The sequence below is a fragment of the Sander vitreus genome, chromosome 6, assembly GCF_031162955.1.
Source record: "Sander vitreus isolate 19-12246 chromosome 6, sanVit1, whole genome shotgun sequence".
In the NCBI taxonomy this organism is placed as follows: Eukaryota; Metazoa; Chordata; class Actinopteri; order Perciformes; family Percidae; genus Sander; species Sander vitreus.
The window spans coordinates 9,506,217-9,529,057 of NC_135860.1; the positions used below are offsets into that span (position 1 = coordinate 9,506,217).

At 39.1% G+C, this 22,841-nt stretch overlaps 3 protein-coding genes across 3 annotated transcripts; 2 read left to right on the forward strand and 1 right to left on the reverse strand.

The window, feature by feature from the left end:
• Positions 1-3,783: 3,783 nt before the first annotated feature.
• Positions 3,784-16,745, forward strand: gnl2 (G protein nucleolar 2). Its single transcript, XM_078252402.1, has 16 exons — positions 3,784-3,993; positions 4,410-4,494; positions 4,610-4,704; positions 5,895-6,034; positions 9,978-10,162; positions 10,291-10,357; positions 10,467-10,625; positions 10,753-10,866; positions 12,233-12,361; positions 13,333-13,437; positions 13,851-14,009; positions 14,495-14,602; positions 14,716-15,206; positions 15,556-15,644; positions 16,092-16,168; positions 16,308-16,745. Exons 1-16 carry the CDS (start codon positions 3,930-3,932, stop codon positions 16,449-16,451), a joined length of 2,211 nt encoding a protein of 736 aa, XP_078108528.1. The 5' UTR covers positions 3,784-3,929; the 3' UTR covers positions 16,452-16,745.
• A 32-nt stretch (positions 16,746-16,777) lies between these two features.
• Positions 16,778-20,152, reverse strand: dnali1 (dynein, axonemal, light intermediate chain 1). The gene is made up of 7 exons (XM_078252404.1): positions 20,065-20,152; positions 19,012-19,241; positions 18,065-18,201; positions 17,817-17,986; positions 17,389-17,567; positions 16,973-17,137; positions 16,778-16,866 (listed from the first exon to the last, which is right to left on the reverse strand). The coding sequence occupies exons 2-7, from the start codon at positions 19,090-19,092 to the stop codon at positions 16,831-16,833; spliced, it is 768 nt and encodes a 255-aa protein (XP_078108530.1). The 5' UTR covers positions 19,093-19,241; positions 20,065-20,152; the 3' UTR covers positions 16,778-16,830.
• Positions 19,534-22,739, forward strand: snip1 (Smad nuclear interacting protein). Its single transcript, XM_078252403.1, has 4 exons — positions 19,534-19,850; positions 20,087-20,216; positions 21,134-21,675; positions 21,828-22,739. The coding sequence occupies exons 1-4, from the start codon at positions 19,690-19,692 to the stop codon at positions 22,084-22,086; spliced, it is 1,092 nt and encodes a 363-aa protein (XP_078108529.1). The 5' UTR covers positions 19,534-19,689; the 3' UTR covers positions 22,087-22,739.
• The last annotated feature ends 102 nt before the right edge of the window (positions 22,740-22,841 follow it).

Consider the following 22,841-nt stretch of genomic DNA (forward strand, 5'->3'; position numbering starts at 1 on the left):
TTCCTCTTTTTTTCTACTTTTTCATGGTATTATTTGAATTTTACCGTCATTACGTATTTAAATTATGCATGATTTCTATTATCATTTTAGTGTTTTTAGTTGCATGTATCTGTTATAAGACATTCTATCTTGCACTGTCACTGTTTTATATTTATAAGTGCTGCTTGTTCAAATTTTTGTTTGGTAGGGTTTTTTACATGGGTTTCTGATTCTGAATTCATATCCTGTAAATCTTTTAATCCTGAAAGCACTTTTTGCTTAATGCTTGAAAAGTGTTATATAAATAAAATTATTTTCATTATTAGGTATTTTTATGTCTCTGTGAGAAAGGAACAAAGATGATGATGCACTATAAATGAACCTGCTGAAGTGGTACAAAAGTAATATTTATCACATTGTTCAATGTTGTTTTCTACTTCCTGGCAAGCAAATTGGTCTTTTTGTTTGAGCAACACATGTACCCTGTCATGAATTGTATTGGTTTAAAATTGCTTGAGGCTGGTGTTTTGGCTACAGCTGAGGGCATAAATCATAAATGGTGGTCACTCTGTCTTAGATGGTAGATGAATGTTCCTTCCTTGCCTTGTTGCATTCCTGCATGCAAATTCTGATTAATGCTTGTCCAATTAATTTGTTTTCTTGGTGGTGGTACTGCGTTGTGTAACTACACACTTCCTTGCACATCAAGGTCACATTAAGTTCAGCCAACCTGTTGCTTCAGCAGCTGTAAAATGCACAACCGCTGAATACAGACGTGAGGACAGACAAAATATACATTACATTCATTCTGATGACAGAATGACTGAGACTACATTCTGTAAACTGTCTTTATAGTGCTTCTTCTAATTGAAGAGGTAAACTTGCGCTGGCTTTTTATGAGGGGAAACTAAATTTCCTTAGTGCAACGAAAAAAACATGCTCATTTCAGTCTTTTTGTCCAAATGATTCAGCCAGTGCTGAGGATTTCAAACAAGCTCTCATAACGATGTGCTGGATTTAAAGGCACAATGTGTAAGGATGTGGAAGAATTTATTGAGTGCTAAAGACATTCAACGGGGTGCATCAGGTGCAATAAGACACAGAAAAGCATACAAGCAGACATGGCTGTACATTTTAATACAACACTCCTCAAGGCACAGCAAGGGATCATGCCACTTCAGTGCTGTGAATGGTTTGCCAAAACAGAAAGTTGTGTTTAGGCACAAGATTAAGAATGGTTACATTTTTGAAGTTAGGCTGTTGAGAAACTCTTTATATGTAGTTAAGAAGAAAGCTTCTGAGTTTTACAACAGCTGTGACACGTTTTTTGGAATTTGTTAAAAGTGGTGATATTGAAGAGGATTAGAAATGTGAAGTTACAGTGAAAATGAATAATCTATTGTGAGAAATGTGTGCTGTACTTTCTTCAATGTTTGTTATTCTTATTTTATTTTATTTATTTATGTATTTGTTTTATTTATTTATTTACTTCATTTTATTTTCATTGTAAATCTATGTATTTTTAAATTGTATGTTTAGGTATTTATTCATTTTCAAGTTTTATATATATATATATATATATATATGTTTTATTATTATTATACTGCCATATGTTCAATTTGGGGAAAGGTTCAGTTAGGTAGGTTACATTGTATTAATTGTATAAAAGCAATAAATATATGTTAAAAAAAAGATTACATACAAAAGGTAAAGATAGTAAGGATTTGGAAGGGTCCACAACATATAGATATAAAACACAAGAAATTAAATTTTTTTATCTATGGTCCGAAATCTCTGTCCACAGCTACGATCGTAACGTTCAGGTTTAAATGAAGTTGGTTTGAAATAAAAGGGACTTGGCAGTAGCCTATTTCTCCCTCTCTCTCTTTGTTTGATGGACTTTTCTATTGTAAATGTAGATTTTAAAATGGAATAAATGTTTAGATTGAATTTGTTTTGCTTTGCTTCAGCTTAAAGAGGGTTACAAAAATTACTTTCTGATTTAAAAAATCATTTACTGCAGTGGATTGCTGATGTATTCAGTTCCAATTTCATCTATGAAAATGAACAGAGAACATTCCTTGGTCTCCCTGCTGTATAAACTGAATACTGGATGGCGCCTCTCCAGACCGGAGTCTTTACGAACTTGCCTACCTTGGCTTGGAGCCACACTTCTGTAACATACCGTACACACTGTGAAGGCAGCAGCATCACAAGCAGACAAAACTTGGCCTTTCGTACATTCTGGTGTCAAATAGGCCTGCATCACTTGTTAATTAAAAATGGCAGTGTCCTGGGGGTCTTTTCTTTTGCAAATCACCTCCAGCCAGGGTAAATATTTCAGTTACTTTCAAATGAATATGGAGCAACAACATTAAACCATCTGTACCTGCTATATTAAATATTGGCAATGTGTATTTGTATCTTTGATTTGCGTATTTTTGCATTTCATGAGCAGGGTCGTAGCCTTCATTGGACACTGAGGTCTTGTCATTGGTACTTTTAGGACAACAAAAGATAAAAGATTTAGTATTTTCCCATCAGAATGTTAGTCCTAAGTGTGAGGAAGTCTTTGAATCGTAGGCCTACATCTTCACGTTAAGAAGAAATACATAAAACATATAACAGCTAATTAAACAAATACAATATGTTTTTGGTGCACAAGGGAAACTTGGACTCACATGACCTCAGTATATCTAAAATCCCTGCTACAGTCCCGATCATGAATTATTTGCCTTATTTTAGCCAAAACACATTTTTTTAACCACCTGGCCTCTTTAATGCAAAACATATTTTCCTTTCAAGTCTTATGCCTCATATGACCCTTATTATTTATATCAAATGGCAGACCGAGGCCACTCAGGTAGAATCAGCACGCCAGACCATAGATAGGCTATTCAGCAGGGCATGTTGGCGTATAACAATACCCAAATATAGACTATATTGCACCCTCTTCTGGAATAAAAAGAGTATAGCAATGCAACATTTAGACGACAAGAATAGCAGTAACTAAGCTCTAGATTCTGTTGCGTTATTCTATTTCCCTCCAAGAGAGACAACATAACAGCTGGTCTATTAAATGCATTTTCTATTAAACTAATTTTACACATCTAACTGATTTATCAAAATAAACTGTAGATACAGTTATTTCAGAATACATCCTAATACTGCTTAAAGTTTAGATGAAGCCATTTCACATACATTACTGTTAAGAATTTTACACAAGGTATTTTATACAGAAAGCTATGTCTACAATTAAAACCTGTCTACAATTTTACCCCAACGTTTATTTAAAAAAGAAAATATACAACATTTTAGACATGTACTCAACATAATGATACAAATAAACATACATCTGGCTTTAAATAAATACTTAAAAATGAATAGAAACAAAACTTAAAATGGGGATATATAAAGTATTACATTTACAAAGTAATACTTTGTGTTTATACGTTTATGTATTCTTTATTCTTTAAGTACACATAAAAAAGCAATGAAATTATGGGGTGACTTTTGATATTTTGCATTTATGTAAGTAAAATTGACCAAATATAACCAATATGTTTGAATTCAATGTTATATTTCTCATGTTCAAAGTAACAATTTCTATTTTTACACTCAATTCATGTCATTCGAATCCAAAAAGCAGTTGAACGTATGCAATGGTAATATAAATGTGTTACAGATTTTGGTTCATCATTGCAAAAAAAAATACAATTGTTTCTAAGAATTTGGAGAAATAGGAGCCTGGGATGAGGATGAAAGCCGAAAGCGGATTTGTCCTGTCGCTCCTTCGATGACGTCCTTCCGGCTTCACCGTAACAACACGTGTACGGTGTACAGTTTCGAGCTGAAGGGAATAACATCAATTAAACCTCAGCTTTCAGACACTTTCGTGTCTTCTCTTCATTTTTTTCTCCGGTGAAGGCTCTGCCGACTAAGCGGTCAAAATGGTGAAGCCTCTGTTCAAGGGGAAAAGCTCGATAAACACCTCGTCGTCCAGCAGCAACCCCGGTGAGCTAATATGTCTATGGTTTGTTTACAGCTAATGCTAATTGTTGCTAGCATGGTGGTATTATGCTCTGCTAAATACATGTATGGGTTATTTACCTTTTGTTAAATTAAACTAGTCAGTGGCGTTAAGTGTGCAGTGTGTCAAAATAAAACTATTAACTCGGAAAGACTTAACTAAAACCTTTAGCTAACGCTATAACTAGTAACGTTAGGCCTTTTAAATTTGACACTGAAGTAATGTCCAACTTTGAGGGAAGGGTTTGTGTCAAGTGGAAGTGTTTAGGCTAATTGTTCTTAAAGTCTGGAAACAGTTGCTATTATTAATTGGTCATAGGATGTCTACTGAAGTAACTGATGTTCCTTGAAAAGCAACGTGTGTTGAGCAAATTAATTGTTAAATTAACTGTATTTCACAGATCGAGCCAAGGGTGCTGGTGGGAACAACATGAGGGACCGAGCCACTATCAAACGTCTGAATATGTACAGACAAAAGAAGAGATGGTAATTAATGATACAGATTTGCATTATCTTAATGAGATGCTGATTGGCGGATTTGTGGCAGAGAAAAAGAACAGTACGTGCTATGTTTACACTGGCACTGATCTTCTGTTTCCAGTAATAACCGTGGTCAAGTCATCAGACCTCTACAGTTCCAGTCCACGGTGGCTCCAGGGACTGTAGCCAGAGTGGAACCAAACATCAAATGGTTTGGTAAGTGCTCTTCCTTACCTTTTGTATATGTTGGGTATGTAACAGCAGTGATTGGCTGTGGTGGTTGTCAGTGTATTATATTTGTTCTGTCTGTCTTTGTGGAGGGGAACCACATTACTAAATGTGGTGCTTTTGGATACATGCAAGAACAGGAACAACAGTTTTGAGAGGGCGGTGCTGTTGGACAGTGCAGATAATTTGGGTAACACTTGCCTCTTCATGTGTTACGGATGAATGGGTTCATGTTTGGTTAAAAGTAAGACAATATTGAACACATGGATTTTTCCTGCATAGAATTTAAAGGTGTCTGGGTTTTTAATGTTCTGATTCCACCTTTATTAAAAACTGACGATGTTGGCGACATTAAAGCGTATTTCATGGGAGCTGCGTTAAAATCATCACTGCCAACTGCGGCTATTAAGCAAGATGATACAATAGATAATGGGCTATTCAAGTATAAACAATACTATCATTACTATATCACTAACAAGAGTTCTGTAGATTTATCAGCATTGATAGTGGACAGAATGCAGAACAGTTGAGAGCAGCATGAGAAAGGGTCTGATGGTGGATACGAGGGCTGTCACTTGTTTAAAATAAAAAAAAATTAATAAAAAAAGTCAGGTTTGAGAAAATGAGATCTAGCACGTAATTCAAATACAATGCAGTCACATTTTACAAAGTCAGCAAACACCCTCAACTTTATCCACTATTTTTCCATCTGTGGCATCAAATCCAAAAATGCATACTCACGTTACTTCTCAGATGGTTATTCAATACTACTCACTAGTTGTCTCCATTTTGGGTTAGCAGCAACAATAGCTTAGTGTTCTGTTACGGCAATATAGCATACACTGGGTTAGACAAACAGCATTTTAGGAACGTATACGGCGGAAATATATACAGGTGCACTGTACATTTTTAATTCAAACAGGTCATAAAACCTGATAGTCTGGTTTAAAACTCAACTAGTTAACCTGTTGATTGCATTAGTCGTCCATTGCCGTGATGGCAGATTTGGAAAGCCTGCTGAATGTGGACTTTTAATTAACATGTTTTAGTACCCCTTATATAACTGATCAGTAAGTGTGAGAAAATAATGGGTAACAAATAAGACAAGGGGTAATAAATCTCATTGGAAATGTCAACTAAATAGGTCATACTTTGCAATTTCATATTCTGTATTTCAGCAAATACCCGTGTGATTAAGCAGTCGTCCCTGCAGAAGTTCCAAGAAGAGATGGGAGCAATACAGAAGGATCCATATCGTGTGGTGATGAAACAAAGCAAACTCCCCATGTCTCTCTTGCATGATAGAGTCAAAGCCCATGTGAGTATAAATAAATGTTGTAAATGAAATTCATTTTTTCAGGGGTTTTTTGTCCTGTGTTTTCTGTTTTTAATTGGCCTTGTGTCCAAGGAAGACTCTCCAGCGGGGATGTGCATTGGTTGTGTGAACACACCGTTTAATACATTTTATTATGCGTATACTGGCATATAAAGCTATTCACGTTTTTTAACTGGCTCATATTATTTGGTGCAGAAGAGAATCATTCCTCTGTTTTCCTCAGTAGCTTGTTTGTTAGGATTTTATGAGGTGAGGTGAACAAGAGGCCTCATTCAATTCTTACGCTGCCCCACTGTGAGCCTGAGGCTACATTTATGTGTTTGTAGCTCCAGTAGAATAACTAATCTCCGTTTAAACTAACATGCCCAAACCGCATATCTCATCAACATTCTTGTACACTGGGCGTAAACGGGAGGCAGCACGTATACTCCGCCCATTGCTGTTAGTTGCCATGGTAACGTTAGTAGATTAGTCGCAGAGAACAAGACGTCATGACGGATAAGACCCAATCAGATGGCGAAACATTGGCGTCGGTGTCGCCAAAGTTCTCCGTTTGTGGCCATCGAAACTGCAACACAACCCCGCAGATTCCAAACCAAAACGGGGTCAGACGTGTTTTGAAATTTCTCAGGTTTAGGGGCTCTGAAACGCCAGAGCATTATGAATGCGAGGTGTAAACGTAGCAAAAGATATTTGCTTTTTAACCAAAACGTAGCAATGTAAATGTAGCCAGAGTTAGGGATGTAACAATCACCGGTGTAATGGTAAACCGTGATAAAAATGTTGACGATAACAATTACCGTTTTAATACAAGTATATAATTAGTGGTGTTTCTTTGATTTGGTTACATATTGTTCTTATGTCTTAGCTTGAATGTTTGGATTTGTATAATTTTAAACTTGCACTACTGGAAATGTTCCTGACAAATAAGCTGTTTACATGCTGAACCCTTGTTCTTTTGATGTCAAAAGTTGCACTTTTGATAAGGTGTTTCCTATATTTTTGTAAACTGTTACACTTTTTGAAACTATTTCAGCTTGTGTAGGCCTATAAGTGCTTTCTGAACATATTGACCACACTTTTAAAAATACCGCGATATTACCAAAAAACGTGATATTTTTGGTCACTATAACGGTGAGGTTAAATTTTCATACCGTTACATCCCTAGCCAGAGTGTACTGGCACTGCGCTTGGCTTGAAAGAGTTGCACTCTGCCAGGCTTTAACTTTTCTACCCCAAAACCAACACATTTCTGAATAACATCCAGTTCTCTTCCAATATATCATTGGGTCTGTTTCTTTTTATTTCTTTTTCTACGTACTGTACTGTAGTCTCTTATGAAATAGAGACCGTTCTCAAGAGTAAGAAATAAATCACCCCAAGCATAGTTTTCTGCATTACATGTTCTGTAAAAAAGGTTTTCATATCGGCGCATTGGAAAAACGTATACGCTGATACGATATGTCTCTGATAGGCCAATATCGGCCAACCGATATACAGGTGCTGGTCATATAATTAGAATATTATGAAAAAGTTGATTTATTTCAGTAATTCCATTCAAAAAGTGAAACTTGTATAATGTATACATTCATTCCACACAGACTGATATATTTCAAGTGTTTTATTTCTTTTAATTTTGATGATTATAACTGACAACTAAATGAAAACCCCAAATTCAGTATCTCAGAAAATTAGAATATTGTGACAAGGTTGAATATTGAAGACACCTGGTGCCACACTCTAATCAGCTAATTAACTCAAAACACCTGCAAAGGCCTTTAAATGGTCTCTCAGTCTAGTTCTGTAGGCCACACAATCACGGGGAAGACTGCTGACTTGACAGCTGTCCAAAAGACGACCATTGACACCTTGCACAAGGAGGGCAAGACACAAAAGTGTCATTGCTAAAGAGGCTGGCTGTTCACAGAGCTCTGTGTCCAAGCACGTTAATAGAGAGGCGAAGGGAAGGAAAAGATGTAGAAAAAAAAGTGTACAAGCAATAGGGATAACCGCACCCTGGAGAGGATTGTGAAACAAAACCCATTCAGAAATGTGGGGGAGATTCACAAAGAGTGGACTGCAGCTGGAGTCAATGCTTCAAGAACCACCACGCACAGACGTATGCAAGACATGGGTTTCAGCTGTCACATTCCTTGTGTCAAGCCACTCCTGAACAAGACACAGTGTCAGAAGCGTCTCGCCTGGGCTAAAGACAAAAAGGACTGGACTGCTGCTGAGTGGTCCAAAGTTATGTTCTCTGATGAAAGTACATTTTGCATTTCCTTTGGAAATCAAGGTCCCAGAGTCTGGAGGAAGAGAGGAGAGGCACAGAATCCACGTTGCTTAAAATCCAGTGTAAAGTTTCCACAGTCAGTGATGGTTTGGGGTGCCATGTCATCTGCTGGTGTTGGTCCCCTGTGTTTTCTGAGGTCCAGGGTCAACGCAGCCGTCTACCAGGAAGTCTTAGAGCACTTCATGCTTCCTGCTGCTGACCAACTTTATGGCGATGCAGATTTCATTTTCCAACAGGACTTGGCACCTGCACACAGTGCCAAAGCTACCAGTACCTGGTTTAAGGACCACGGTATCCCTGTTCTTAATTGGCCAGCAAACTTGCCTGACCTTAACCCTATAGAAAATCTATGCGGTATTGTGAAGAGGAAGATGCGTTGGCCAGACCCAACAATGCAGAAGAGCTGAAGGCCACTATCAGAGCAACCTGGCCTCTCATAACACCTGAGCAGTGCCACAGACTGATCGACTCCATGCCACGCCGCATTGCTGCAGTAATTCAGGCAAAAGGAGCCCCAACTAAGTATTGAGTGCTGTACGTGCTCATACTTTTCATGTTCATACTTTTCAGTTGGCCAACATTTCTAAAAATCCTTTTTTGTATTGGTCTTAAGTAATATTCTAATTTTCGGAGATACTGAATTTGGGATTTTCATTAGTTGTCAGTTATAATCATCACAATTAAAAGAAATGAACATTTGAAATGTATCACTGTGTGTGTGAGATGAATGAATATAATATACGAATTTCACTTTTTGAATGGAATTACTGACATTCAACCACCATAACGACCACCAGTTATATTGCAATCACTGCATTATCATTCATTACATGCAGTTGTGTTCCCCCCCCAAATTAACATTCTAAATATATGTAGCGGCGTCTCAGAACAGTGTAGCGTTCATGCTCATGCAGAGCATTATTTTCCCTCTCTAAGTGAAGACATCCTCATATACCAACGGGCTTATAGCAAACTCATGACCAGATTTTGAGAAAATCTTACAATTTTAGTAAAAAAAAAACAATGCTCTTTGATCTGGATGTTGGATTGTCCCAAAAGTCTGTATTCCAAAAGTCAGATAATCCAGAGTTTGTGGTTCGGTAGGGGAAATGCTTCTTCAAAGAAACAGAGAGTCCTGTAGAAGATCTTGGCAGAACTTCAGGCAACCTGAAGCCTTAAAGCACCATTGTTTCTGACAAGCCCTGTAAACTGTTTGTCTCCCATCCCCCCCACCCCTCATGGCAGTGTTGCAATAGAGGTATGACTTGTGATTAAAATCATTGGAACTCTTGATCAGTCCTGACACAGGCTTGGTGGTTTTATTGGCTTAGTTGTTGCATATCTGGGTGTTCTGTTTACTGTATGCATTTATTTTGTGATTCTGTCTGAAACCCCCTAGAAGGAGCGTACCACTTGGACTATATAAAAATCAATTGTAACACAGACAAAAACCTTTACTCCTGTTGCATACTGTTTGTCTCAGTACAACATTACTGTATTGTGTCTCATCAGTTAACAGAATAGAACACTTTGGACTGGTGTTCTCTCGTGGCTTGCTGTCAATTTAACAAACAAAACAAAAACAGTCCGACCTGCATGTCTAATCTTTTTATTCTGTTTCTGCACGTGCAGAACTCCAAAGTGCACATTCTAGACACGGAGGGGTTTGAGACCACGTTTGGGCCCAAGGCTCAGAGGAAGAGGCCCAGTCTCGTGGTGGGGGATATGAAGGACCTCGTAGAAAAGGCTGAGGCCTCAGTCCTGACCTACAGTGCAGACAAGGACAAAGACCTAGTGACTGAGGACACAGGGGTCCGGTAAGACCCTCAGAAGATATTATAATCAATCCACTCTACTGGCTACTCTTAACTGATCAGAAGCATGGTTGCTGAATTTTCCTATTTAAAGGTAAAGATGCTCATTCTTAATTCTCATTTTGCAACAGGGAGGAAGTACGTGATGAAATCTTCAAAAAGGGACAGTCCAAGAGGATCTGGGGAGAACTTTACAAGGTATTCTTTCCATCCTCCTGTCAGCACTGTGCATTGCGTTAATGTAGAGGTGGTACGCTGAAGTGTTACGGGGCCGTTCTACATTCCTCACTTGTGTTTTTTGTAATAGGTGATCGACTCATCTGATGTCGTCATCCAAGTGCTGGATGCCCGTGATCCCATGGGAACGCGCTCCAATAGCATTGAGGCATATATGAAGAAGGAGAAATCCTGGAAACATCTGATCTTTGTTCTAAACAAGTGTGACCTCGTCCCCACCTGGGTCACAGTAAGACATTTTTCCTTTTTTAACCGGTTTATCTTTGGTTCCCATTTAATTGGGAGTGGTCGTGTCTGTTTTTTCATAATATTAAATTATGTGGGTGTCTCTTTGTCTCAACTCAATTTTGAACCAGAAACGGTGGGTCGCTGTTTTATCCCAAGAGTACCCTACTCTGGCTTTCCATGCCAGCCTCACCAACTCGTTTGGTAAGGGCTCCCTCATCCAGCTGCTCAGGCAGTTTGGCAAGGTAAGCACATTCCTCAAATTCAAAGTATCTTTGATTTGTCATGAGCAGAAAACAATGTACTTATTTACTGCTGGTGTAATTTTATCTTCAACAGAATAATTTATTTGCTGATAAATCTAGTACCTTGGATATTCAACTAAGTGCAACCCCTTTTGATTTATGAGCACACTATAAAGTTGCAGATATACTTGTGAAAACAAGAACTACTAGCTATAATATAGGATGTTAGTGCTTGGGCTTCAGTTCTCTACAGTCCTCAATATTTTGCCCATTCCAAAATTATGCCATATGGTTTATAGATGGAAATGGTTTATACAGTATATTCATTATTTAGATTTCACTATAATCACAATTCATTAATGCTTAATACTGTGTGAAAATTGCAAAATGAGGGCAATCACAGCTCCTCAGTAAAGGGCATGTTTATATTGAAGCTGCTTTTTTCTCTTCATGTATAAACATAAACAAGGATAGGGTTTGAGAATTATGTCATGTGAGATGGTTCAAATTTGTACTATATATATATATATACTAGGGTAGCTGTAAAATGTATATATGTTGCTGTATTAGGACATTGTGGGCAATGCTGAAAATCAATATGCAGGACTCACTTTATCATAACATTAGAATTGCAAACATCATTAGGATAAATGCATCAATGTGATGGACGTATCTTGCTTTGTCACATATTAAATTCAATGGAGTAGTCAAAAGACATTCCTTTTTAGATATTTTTTCTAAAATTGTTCATTAATCAAATTTCCAAAACCATTGATACATTATAATGTACATGGCTATCCTGACATAAGATTACCTTTACCATGATAGGCTGTATCACCTACCCCTAGACATGTGACGTAGTGGAATATGTTTGTGAAAACTTAAAAGGACCAAAAGGTCAAAAAAAATCAAAAAGGGGTTCTGTTCTTGTTGGATTTAATAATGGGGCTTAAAGAGGTTGTTATGAGAAAGGCACAGAAAAAAACTATTATGATTGTTTTTCTTTGTGTAAAAGGTTTTCTCTGTTGGACCACGTTGACTAAAATATGGGCTAAAAGGTGAAAAATCTGTTCTAAAACAGCCTTCATAGTTTACATCCTGGGACAAAAACTAAAAGATAGCTATATCTCCTTGTTTTAAAAGGTTTCGTGATTGTCTTGTTTACGTAAAAAAATATTTTTAAGATATCCTTTGGTATGTGTTTTGAACAAACAACATTATAGTTCTGGTGTGATGACAAGTTCACTTGGTTTATTGCTGAAGAGCAACAGAGCCCCATCTAAAATTACCTCCAAGAACTGGGGACAGGCTAAGGTTGTTGTTTCATAAACTGCAACATTCTGACTTTATTTTCTGCTTCCCACAGCTCCACACAGACAAGAAACAGATAAGTGTGGGTTTCATTGGCTACCCAAATGTGGGAAAGAGCTCCGTCATCAACACACTGCGCTCTAAGAAGGTCTGCAATGTGGCACCCCTTGCCGGAGAAACAAAGGTAGGATTTGAGTGTCATCTCAGCCATGCAGACCTAAATTTAAACCTGTAATATGCAACAGAGCAAAGTGAACGCTAGACAATCTGTCTAGTAAGCACTGCCGTGGTTGGTCCTATAAAGAGGACTACAGGAAACAACAATTTTTGATCATTTTAAAAGAAAATTATGAATCTAAATTGTGATGGTTTACACTGAAAATAATGTAAAGGCCTACAATATAGAAAATGAAAAGACAGGTAGTACATAAACGCTACTAATAAAATAAGGATAGGAGCAGAGAAGGGAATGGTATTTTTGTGTATAGAGTGAAAAGTAGAGGAGCTTTGATTCTGTGGGGAGGTGATGTGAGGTGAAAAGATGCACATTCCTCTTCTTAACTTGGTAATTGTTGTTGCAACAGCAGAAGTAGTTGGCTTTGAGTTCTTACCTATATAACTGAAAATCTAAGTGGAATCAGGGTCAAGAGAAAGAACAACAACCATTTCTATCCTTAATTTCCTCTCTCTGGGGCTGCTTATCCTACTTGGAAATGAACAAGGGTCTGAAAACCCCAATGTCCACAGCAGGGTCAAGGGGAAAGAAAGGGAAAATATCTGTATTTCTACATGCTTTGCAAAGCTGTGAACTTGGACCACGAGAGGCGAGAATTTCTTTTGCACACCCAGCCAATGAATCTGATGGGCATGTGGCCAACACTATTTCTCACCTTGTCTTTGATTCTCACCACATACTCTACGCTATTTAATGACAGCCAAACAAGCTCATGATCCGCAGCACTGCTGTGACGCTTGTTCCTCCTTTTGTTAGAATGGATGGGTGTTTATGTTTATATGAAAAGTTACTTCACAATTCCTTGGATGAAGCAGTAGCAGGGAGAATTCTTTGTTGCAGTAAGAGAAGAGAGAGATTTACCATCTCACGTGTAACTGAAACGATTTCATCATACAGACAGCATTAATCTCCTTTCCTAGGTGTGGCAGTACATCACTTTGATGAGGCGCATCTTCCTCATTGACTGTCCTGGTGTTGTCTATCCTTCAGAAGACAGTGAATCTGATATTGTCTTGAAAGGAGTGGTAAGTCTCTCTTTCATTTGTTTTTCCTTTTGTCTACCAAGGTTTTGTGATATCTGCCTCGCATTCTTCTGCTACCACCCCGATACAATCAAGGTGAATTTCAGTTTTGCTTCTCGTAGCACCAAAAAACAGTAGCATCTGAAAAACAGACACACAATGTCCCAGTAACTGATAATGTGGCATATTTGAAAGCTTGAGTACCTGGAGTGTGACGAATAAAGAATTGGAAGTGAATTCCTATTGCTAATGCCCAGCTGTTTCAAAAAAAGAAGAAAAAAAAAGAGCCTTAATCAGCTCCGATTCTAATCTTCCAGATCCTAGCTTTAACATCTAGGCCATCCAGTCCCCGTAACTGAAAGGTTGCAGGTTCATATCTTAAATTGCACTTATTTTTCTCTCTCGTCCTCACAAAGGTTCAAGTGGAGAAGATCAGGAACCCAGAGGAGCACATTGCGGCAGTACTGGAGCGGGCCAAGCCAGAATACATTCAGAAGACCTACCGCATCCCCACTTGGAGCTCTGCTGAGGACTTCCTTGAGAAGATGGCATTTCGCACTGGGAAACTTCTGAAGGTTCCTCTTTCATTTTCTTGCTTGCAGGACCTTAACAGGCTGTACAGATAGATACAGATAGCTTTATTTATCCCCAAAGGGCAATTCAGTTTCTACAGTCCACCGAGACATACACAGTCATACTGCCGGTCATCCGTGACAGAGGGAGCACAATGCAAAGGCATTCGGGAAAGAAAACAAAACAAAAAAATAAGTTTTTGTTCTATTTATTTATTTCATAAAAATGTAACATCAAGGTAAGAAGCAGAGAATTTGGTTACCAAACAAAACCTTATTATCAGTTTGAAATAATTTCAGTTAAAGCATTTGTGGGTGTTCTACAAATGCTTTATATGCAGTATGTAAAGCATTTTAATTGTCAATTTTAGTGCAACAGCAAATCCTTATGTAACATATCTGGTCTATTTTTAGTTAAATAGAAAAGTGTATGTCAACCACTAGTTTTCAATCCTAAGCTTGTGCAATGTGTTCTTGGCATTGTGCAGGGCGGGGAGCCAGATCTCTCCACAGTCTCCAAAATGGTGTTGAATGATTGGCAGAGAGGACGTATCCCCTTCTTTGTGAAACCCCCTGGACCTGAGAGGGATCAAGACGTAAGAGTTTACAGATTTTTCCACCTGTGTCTTTTTCAGTAAATTACTTTTTCTCCCACAACAACCTGTGTTCTGTGTTGTAAACCTGCATTTTGTTTCTGCCATTCTTCAAGGACAAGCTATTGCCAGTTGAAGGACCCTCAGAGGAAGTCAAAAATGTGCAGGAGGAACAGCCAGACAATCCGGATGCCATCTCGGCGGAACATGAGGAACAGCAGCAGCGGCTGCAGAGAAAGAAGGAGCAGGTCCAGAAGATTCTGTCTAATGTGCGACAGAACTTTGGCAAGATCAATGTGGCACCTGAGTTCACCGAGGAAGACTTGGTTCCTGTGGAGATGCCTGACCTGGAACTCTCTGACTTCTCTGGCTCTGATGGCGAGGAAGACAGTGAAGAAGAGGAGGGTGGAGAGGAAGACGGGACCAATGTTGAACCAGCCGATGGAGAGCCTGAGGCCTCCGGGCCCTCCGAGCCCACAACTGCTCAGACTGGCAAAGCCACCAGCAACAAGAGTTCACGCGAGGTGATTCGAGAGCTGGATGAGAAGATCTCCAAGTACAAGCATTTCCTGGACCGGGCCAAATCCAAACGCTTCTCTGCAATCCGGTCCGTCTTCTCTCACCCAAACCTTACATATTACTTTGTTTAGTGAAGTGCCCTAATTTCTTTTATTCAGTAAAGTCAACGTGAGGTTGTCGGGTAGAGATGCCATGCCTTTTAGGTGGTCCGTGCTAACCAGTTTTTAAGCTCCTGAGGACTAGCGGTCTTCAGTTTTACTCTCTACTTTTGCATGTGATTGTGTTCTTTAATCTTCTGCCCACACACTGAAGACAAGTCAAATAACAGTTGTATAGATAATCTGAGCCTAATTTAATCACTAATGCTTATTTCAACTGATCCCAACAGGAGTAAACCGTTTGATTTACATTTTTTCTTGTTCTTCTTCTTTGGACAGGATACCTAAGGCACTTTCTGACAAAGCGTTCACAGACATCAAGACTAAACAAGTGGCGGCGGCAGCAGCAAAGCAAGCACAGCAGAAAGGTAGTCAGTCAACATGTTTGTCATGACTTTGTATGGTGCGGAATGTAGATATATTTTGGAAGGTGTATCAGATTTGGTTAGGGTCCGAAAGAGCTTTCACATTTCCTCAGAACAAAATAAAAGACACACAAGCATGCCATCTTACTGGCCTATTATGAATGTGTGTGTGTGTGTGTGTGTGTGTGTGTGTGTGTGTGTGTGTGTGTGTGTGTGTGTGTGTGTGTGTAGTGTGTGTGTGTGTGTGTATATATATATATATATATATATATATATATATATATATATATATATATATATATATATATATATATATATATATATATATATATATATATATATATATATATATATATATATATATTACAGCTTATTTGCCTATAGCCATACAAATTGGGTAGGTAACATTGAGATCCAGCCAGGCACTGACATCAGCTTTATCAATCTCAGATGCAAACCAGAGGAGCAATAAGAGGAAAGCTGAGGACGAGGAGTCCACCCAATCCGACAGACTGACGTCTAAACAGGTATGCAGTGTTCTCTCAGATGTCAAACAGATCTCTCTGGGTCGACGCATTAAGTGAATGTCCATTCCTCATACTGACGTAACAGGAATGGAGATGAAAAGCTCATTCTTTTCTTTGTTCTTTTTATCCATCTGTACAGAGAAGAGCGATGGACCGTGCCAAGAAGGTGAAGAAAGTTGGTGTGCGCTATTACGAAACACACAATGTCAAGAACAAGAACAAGAACAGAAAGGCCCCAGCATCAGCCACAGAAGGCCGAAAGGCCAAAAGATCAAAGCACTAAACTGGAGTCATGATAAAGTTTGTAATAAATCTTTATTTAAACTAGCCAAAAAGGACAGCTTTTTATTGAAAATGCAGAGTTGATAGCAGGTGGAATTCTAACTAAGTGTTAAATGGTCTTTATCATGTGGCCACTTGATGCCTTATCTTGACTGTCCTTCAACCCAGAACTGTTTTTGAATGACATTTCATTCATCATTTACAGGTGTAATGCTCTCTTGATGTTAAAGAGAAATGTACGGTTGTATGAACTGTACTTGTCATGCCATGCTGTAATAAAAATATTTGCTTATTACACAGTTAAGTTTACATTAATTAATATAATTTAGAAAGAGACATTCTGTACTGGGAAATTGCAACTCAGATCTTGTTTGGCGAAGTTACTTCTTTGGTGTAATAATCCCTTCCAGTTGGGTCTAAATAGGAAGACAAATATTAAAATATTGAGATATGCAACACGGATACTACTGGTGCTAAATCAAAAAAATTATAATTCTTTGCTATGTAATCTTGAAACCTCACCTTGAGCTGCTGGTTGGTTCTCTTCAAGAACTGAATCTCTTCAGTGTGCTTCTTTTCCTCCACCTGTCGCCTTTCATTTTCTCTCTTTTCAATGGCATCACATTTAGCTTTCTGTTCGTTCAGTTGCTTCATCAGGTCTTGTTTCTCATCCTCCTGATCAGAGATCTAGGTATGTAATAAGACACACTTGTAAGTTTGTTCCAGATGTGGGATCAATTATGTAAAGAGCACTACCACCATATTTTGTATTTTACAATAACTGAAGTGAAATGCTGCTCTCTGCTGGATACCTTACTGAACGGCAGCCTATAACTATTCCTATGGCTTTAGATGAGTGGAAAATTCAGCAATCCTATGAAATGCTTTGTGCCCAGGATGCCATTGGTTGTTGTAAGTCAACATAGAACTGTCCTTACTCTTTTCTCCATGTCAGCCTTGCCCTGCTCAGCCTGCAGTGCTTTCCTCATTCCAAAAGCAACGCTGCTTTCATACAGTGTCTGGTAGGCAGCGATGGTCATTTGTATCTCATCTCTGACCCTCAACAGCAGCAGACCCCTCTCAGCACAGTTGATGGTCACCTGTCTGATCAGCTCGTCTTACAGAAATAGAAAATTAGGAACAGAAGACAGTTGAGTTGATGTGGGTGGAAATCTGCCTTCATTGGAATATAGGAACATGGTCATCAGAAAAAAAAGCCAAATAAAGATAGAAATCCAGTTATATTGATCACAAAACTAGCTATAATCCATGTCTTTTAGCATGTCTGTGTATAAGGCAGTGTGTTCAGTCATCATCATAACCATAGTGACTTCAGTGATCACCAGCGTGTCAGCCTCCTCCTTACCAAAGCACTGGGAATAGAGCTCCCTGCGGACCGGGCAGATCCCTGTTTCTCTGGCCTGCCTTTGCTGCAGCTTTATGTCCAGCTGTTCCTCTAGGTGAATAACATCTGTTCTTGTACAAGGTGCGCTGGACACTTGCTGCACCCACAGTTGGTTTCCCTCCATCCATTCCCTGCAATAGCAGAAGTTGAGATAAATGAGTGTGGTTTGAACTTGTTTAACAAGATATTGTTGATAGGAAGAGCTATACCTGGGTGGAAGGATGGCGTTCAGGATCTCCTCATTTTCCTGCTTGGTGGCATCAGTAGTGGCTGATTTGGGTTTAGGAGGTGGTGGAACAGGGGTAGAGTTAGCAGGCTGCTGATGGCTCACTCTTAAAGGACGTCCCTGTAGTGACATATTTTGTTACATTATATATTGCATGAACTTAACATTAACAATTTTGATTAAATCATGTTTTTTAAATGGCTATAATATTTAATATTCTGCCTTGTAACTCTACTGCAATTTCAATGCTTGTACCATCTGTAGGCAATGAGGGCCACGGCATAAGTTTTTTTTTTTTTTTTTTTTTATATATATAGCTGCCATCATTGTCTTTAAGTATTTGCATTGTCTTTGTGTAAGTATTTGTAAATTTATCACCTGATAAAACAATCAAATATAAACACAATTAAGCATGTTGCTGTAAAACGTTACATATTAGCCTTTAAAGGCTGACATATATTTAATTTAATAAACATCAATGGCTTTTTTCATGCACTTGTTATTCAGACAAGTAGCTAAGCGTTAACTTACCTGTAGGGTACAGACACTTGTCAGAAATAAGTTAACAGAGCATAGTAGACATAGCTACATAATGTGTTTGAATAACACACTTTTAGGATGAGGTGATATGATGTGAACTCTACTACAGAAAATGGGGTCCAGAAAAGTCTTTGGAGTCTTAAAATCAAATACATATTTTTTTAAAACACGCAAAAAGCACCTATATAGGGAGAGAAGGATCTTCTTTGTATAGCTAGTTGGCAGTGGCACACATCCGCATGTCTAAATACACCCGTTTGTAAATATTATATTCCATTCTGTATTGATGTCCTGTATTTATCTTTCCTGACTGGCACCAGATCCATCCAACGTTACTTTAGCCAGTTAACGTTAACTAAACTCGGGTGGCGTTACTTAGTAAAAACTCACCTTTGGTGATTTTCTGTCTGTGCTTTTGCTGATCAAAACTGGATTTTCGTATTTCAGGAGAGACTCGGCTGGTGGAATCATTGTGTTTGCTTCTTAGTTTGGCCTTCAGTTACAGAAATATCGGTGTTGTTGATGACAAAAAAGTTCGTTCTCACTGTTTACGTTGTCATGGCAACAGCGTCCCGGCGTTCCCTTTTGGTGGCATCAGCGGTTTGGTTCATAAATGTAGGCTGTTATCAAAGATAAATAATAAATATTTTTTGAACTCTGTGGTTGTTGCACTGTTCATTTTTGGTGACCCTTATTATAAATCAGCGCAACAAAAGAAGACTGCTGAAACGCTACTGGATTTCTATTTGGTGTGATTTTAAATGTTACGTCACTTTTACGCCTTACAATGCAAATATTTGTTGTAAAAAAAGAATCCTGTCAATTTAAACAACATTGGCTTTATTCAAGATACCGAGACGCGGTCCTGCGGAACTAAAGTGTAAAATTACTGTCATGCCGGAACACCGGCATAAATTCTCGGCGTACCACCGGAAACGGAAGTGTGTTATTTGAGCATAACAGTCGAAGTTTTTAATCGCTACATTTTTGTGTTTTCTTTTGTTTTGTACATGCTTATGGGCGGACTTTGATGTTACATAACGTGTGGATTAGTATATATACATTAGAATGACCAAAGAAAAGCGACACAAGAGAAGGGAATCTCCGGAACGGGAGCCCAAAGTTAAGATAAAGCAGGAGCAAGTGAGCCCTGTTAGGCCACAGAGATCACGCCGCTCGAGGTCCAGATCCAGCGGCAACTCAAGTCCACAGAGGAGAAGAACGAGCAGGTATTTAAAAAAAATCATCATACCACTTAGCTTTTTCTATGTGTGTTTAGTTTGTTTTACCATGACAGACACAACATACGCGTTGGCCAGTGAGTCCTTAAAAGCTGGAAAATGTTTTGTCCGCTAGCCCAAACGTAGCTACATCCCACATTAGCTGCATCTAAACGGCAATAATTTGGCATTTTGCAAATGTCTTAAGAAAGTTGTTAAGGACCTTTTTTGTGTTCGTCGTGTAGGTCACCTGCCAGGACCAGGGACCGTTCAGCTAAAAGAGAGACATCTCCAGCCAGACGAGGCAGCAGATCCCCCAGAAACAGGAGAAGTCGCACTCCTCCCCATCGTGGTGCTGATGTCAAAATAAAGCGGGTGATTATGTTCTAAATTATTAATAAGATAAAATATATGACAAAGATCGAATAGTGGCTATAAGGGTAATTCTATATTGGGAGCATATTTGGACAGCTTTTTACATTGAGCATCCGGTGAGCAACTTGGGGTTCAGTGTCTTGCTCAGGGACACTTTGACATTTGTCATTGGGATTGAACCGCCAATCTCGTGGTTATGGGGCCACCACTCCACCTCTGGGCCACAAGCCACCTTATGTTACCTAAAAATGGAGGCATCAGACGCCTGAACACTGATTCTTACGGGCATATATGGTACTTTTGTATGTCACCTGTCTTCCCCTGACATATACCATGTCTCACTGCCTCACACCCATGTGGACACTGGCATTACAATGGATGCATGTTGTGCATTGAAAACTTTCGGTATCATAACATGCCAATTACGAAACGTATAAGTAAATACACATAAAATACGGTTTAACAATTTAATGGTTTTGACGTTTAAACGTGGTCTGAGTGTGATAGGCTCTGCTTGCTTTGTTTAGAGACATTATTTTTGCTACAGTTGGCCAGATACCATAGCGACAGTACCACAAAGGTATTGGTACATGACTACTGAGAAGTAAGTATCTGCAAGTATAATGGTCTAATGATTACCCGTTTTAAACAGTGTATTTCCATGTGATGTTTTAGCTATTGTAACTACAGTAACTTACCATGTATGCCAGTAGAATGATACCGCCATAGTCATCAGTGTCATATGCTAGATACGACAGTGGCATAACAAGGCCACTTTTCAATATTGTCAGTCTGATTGAATGTAATACAATATAAATTCTTTAATGGAAATTCCTGTACAAAACTGTAACTGCACACGTTTGTTCTGGACTAATAATCTTCTTTCTTTAACTGTCTTCTTACCAAAAATCTCACAGGAGCGGGAGGAGCATAGGGCTAGTGCTGATGAGCGGAGGAGAAGGAACGACCAGCCAGAGGAGAGGCGGAGCAGGTGGGAATCAGACAGACCGCGGGAGAGAGACCGTGGCAGAGACAGACACAGAGAGCAAGGCGCACTTGCCTCTCAACAAGCCGAGAGACAGCAGCACGATGAGCGGCGCAGAGAAAACCGCCAGCGTCGTGAAGAAAACCAAGAACAGGACTTTGGACCGTCTGAAGGAGGGATCGACGATCCAAATGACCCACCTGTTGGGAAGGAGAAGCCCAACTTTGGGCTGTCGGGGGCTCTAACAGAAGATACAAACACATTCCGGGGGGTGGTGATCAAGTACAACGAGCCACCCGAGGCGCGCATTCCTAAGCGCAGATGGCGACTGTACCCCTTCAAGAATGATGAACCCCTTCCAGTCATGTACATTCACAGACAGAGTGCCTATTTGTTGGGGAGGCAGAGAAAAATTGCTGATATCCCGATTGACCATCCATCCTGCTCCAAGCAACATGCAGTATTTCAGTATAGGTAAGAATAACGATCATTAGCTAAGGTGTATGCTTAGAAGTCTTCAACTTCTGTGTGATTCAGACAAACTCTACTCCATGTTGCATGACACTTGGATGATTTTGCTGCTGTATGAGTGATGCATGTCTACCTTTCTGTCTGTATATCTGTAGACTGATGGAGTTTACACGTGCAGACGGCACCAGTGGCCGCAGGGTAAGGCCTTACATCATTGACCTGGGTTCCGGCAACGGCACCTACCTGAACAACCAACGCATTGAAGCCCAGCGCTATTACGAGCTCAAAGAAAAAGACGTTATCAAGTTTGGCTTCAGCAGCCGCGAGTACGTCCTCTTGCACGAGTTCTCAGACACAAGCGAGGTGGACGCCAAGGTGGAAGAGGAGGAAGACGATGAGGGCCTCGATGAGTAAATTGTTCCCATAAAGTGTATTGCCCGAGTTCATTCAGGTTAGATAACGACGTCATCGTCAATATTCATGGAGCAATGAACTGAACTGGTAAATGTGGGACTTTACTACAATAATGGAACAAGGCTGGTTTGTATATTCTGTAAATGGTAAACTTTTGCTTAAACCTGCCACAACTGTCTCAAAGAAGACTTCCTATTCTCAGGTTGTTTGTGAAATGTCTGTGTGACGCATGATTGATCTCACATCTGACAGTGTTCACAATACAAAGTGCTCAGTGCCAGATAGATATCTTGCTAAACACAATAGTTAATTATATATTTTTGGAGTACAAAGTTTAGCAAAAGACTAATCTCTCGTCTTGTCTATATCCAGGCTGTATATGTCGATACATGGAATGTGAACTCAAAATTTGTGTTTAAAAAGCAGCGCTTATTGTCAGAGTAAAACATTACGGACATACAACTTGTAATGACATTGCCTTTTTTGCTTTTTAGTGCAGGGAAAAATAGTTGATGCTGTTGTTTTTCTTTGCACCAATGCTGTGTGTATTTAGACTTTTTTTCCTTTTTTTTTTTTTTTTGTCTGTTCTGAAGCCAACAGCATTTATAGTAAATTTTCATTTATGTACTGTAAATAAAGACAGTGGGAATTTGGATCGTTTCCAACGGTTTAATGCTGCACACATTATCAGAGCTGTGTAGTTGCATTTTTTTTAAAGAAATCATAAAAAATCTTATCAAATCTTATCAGACATT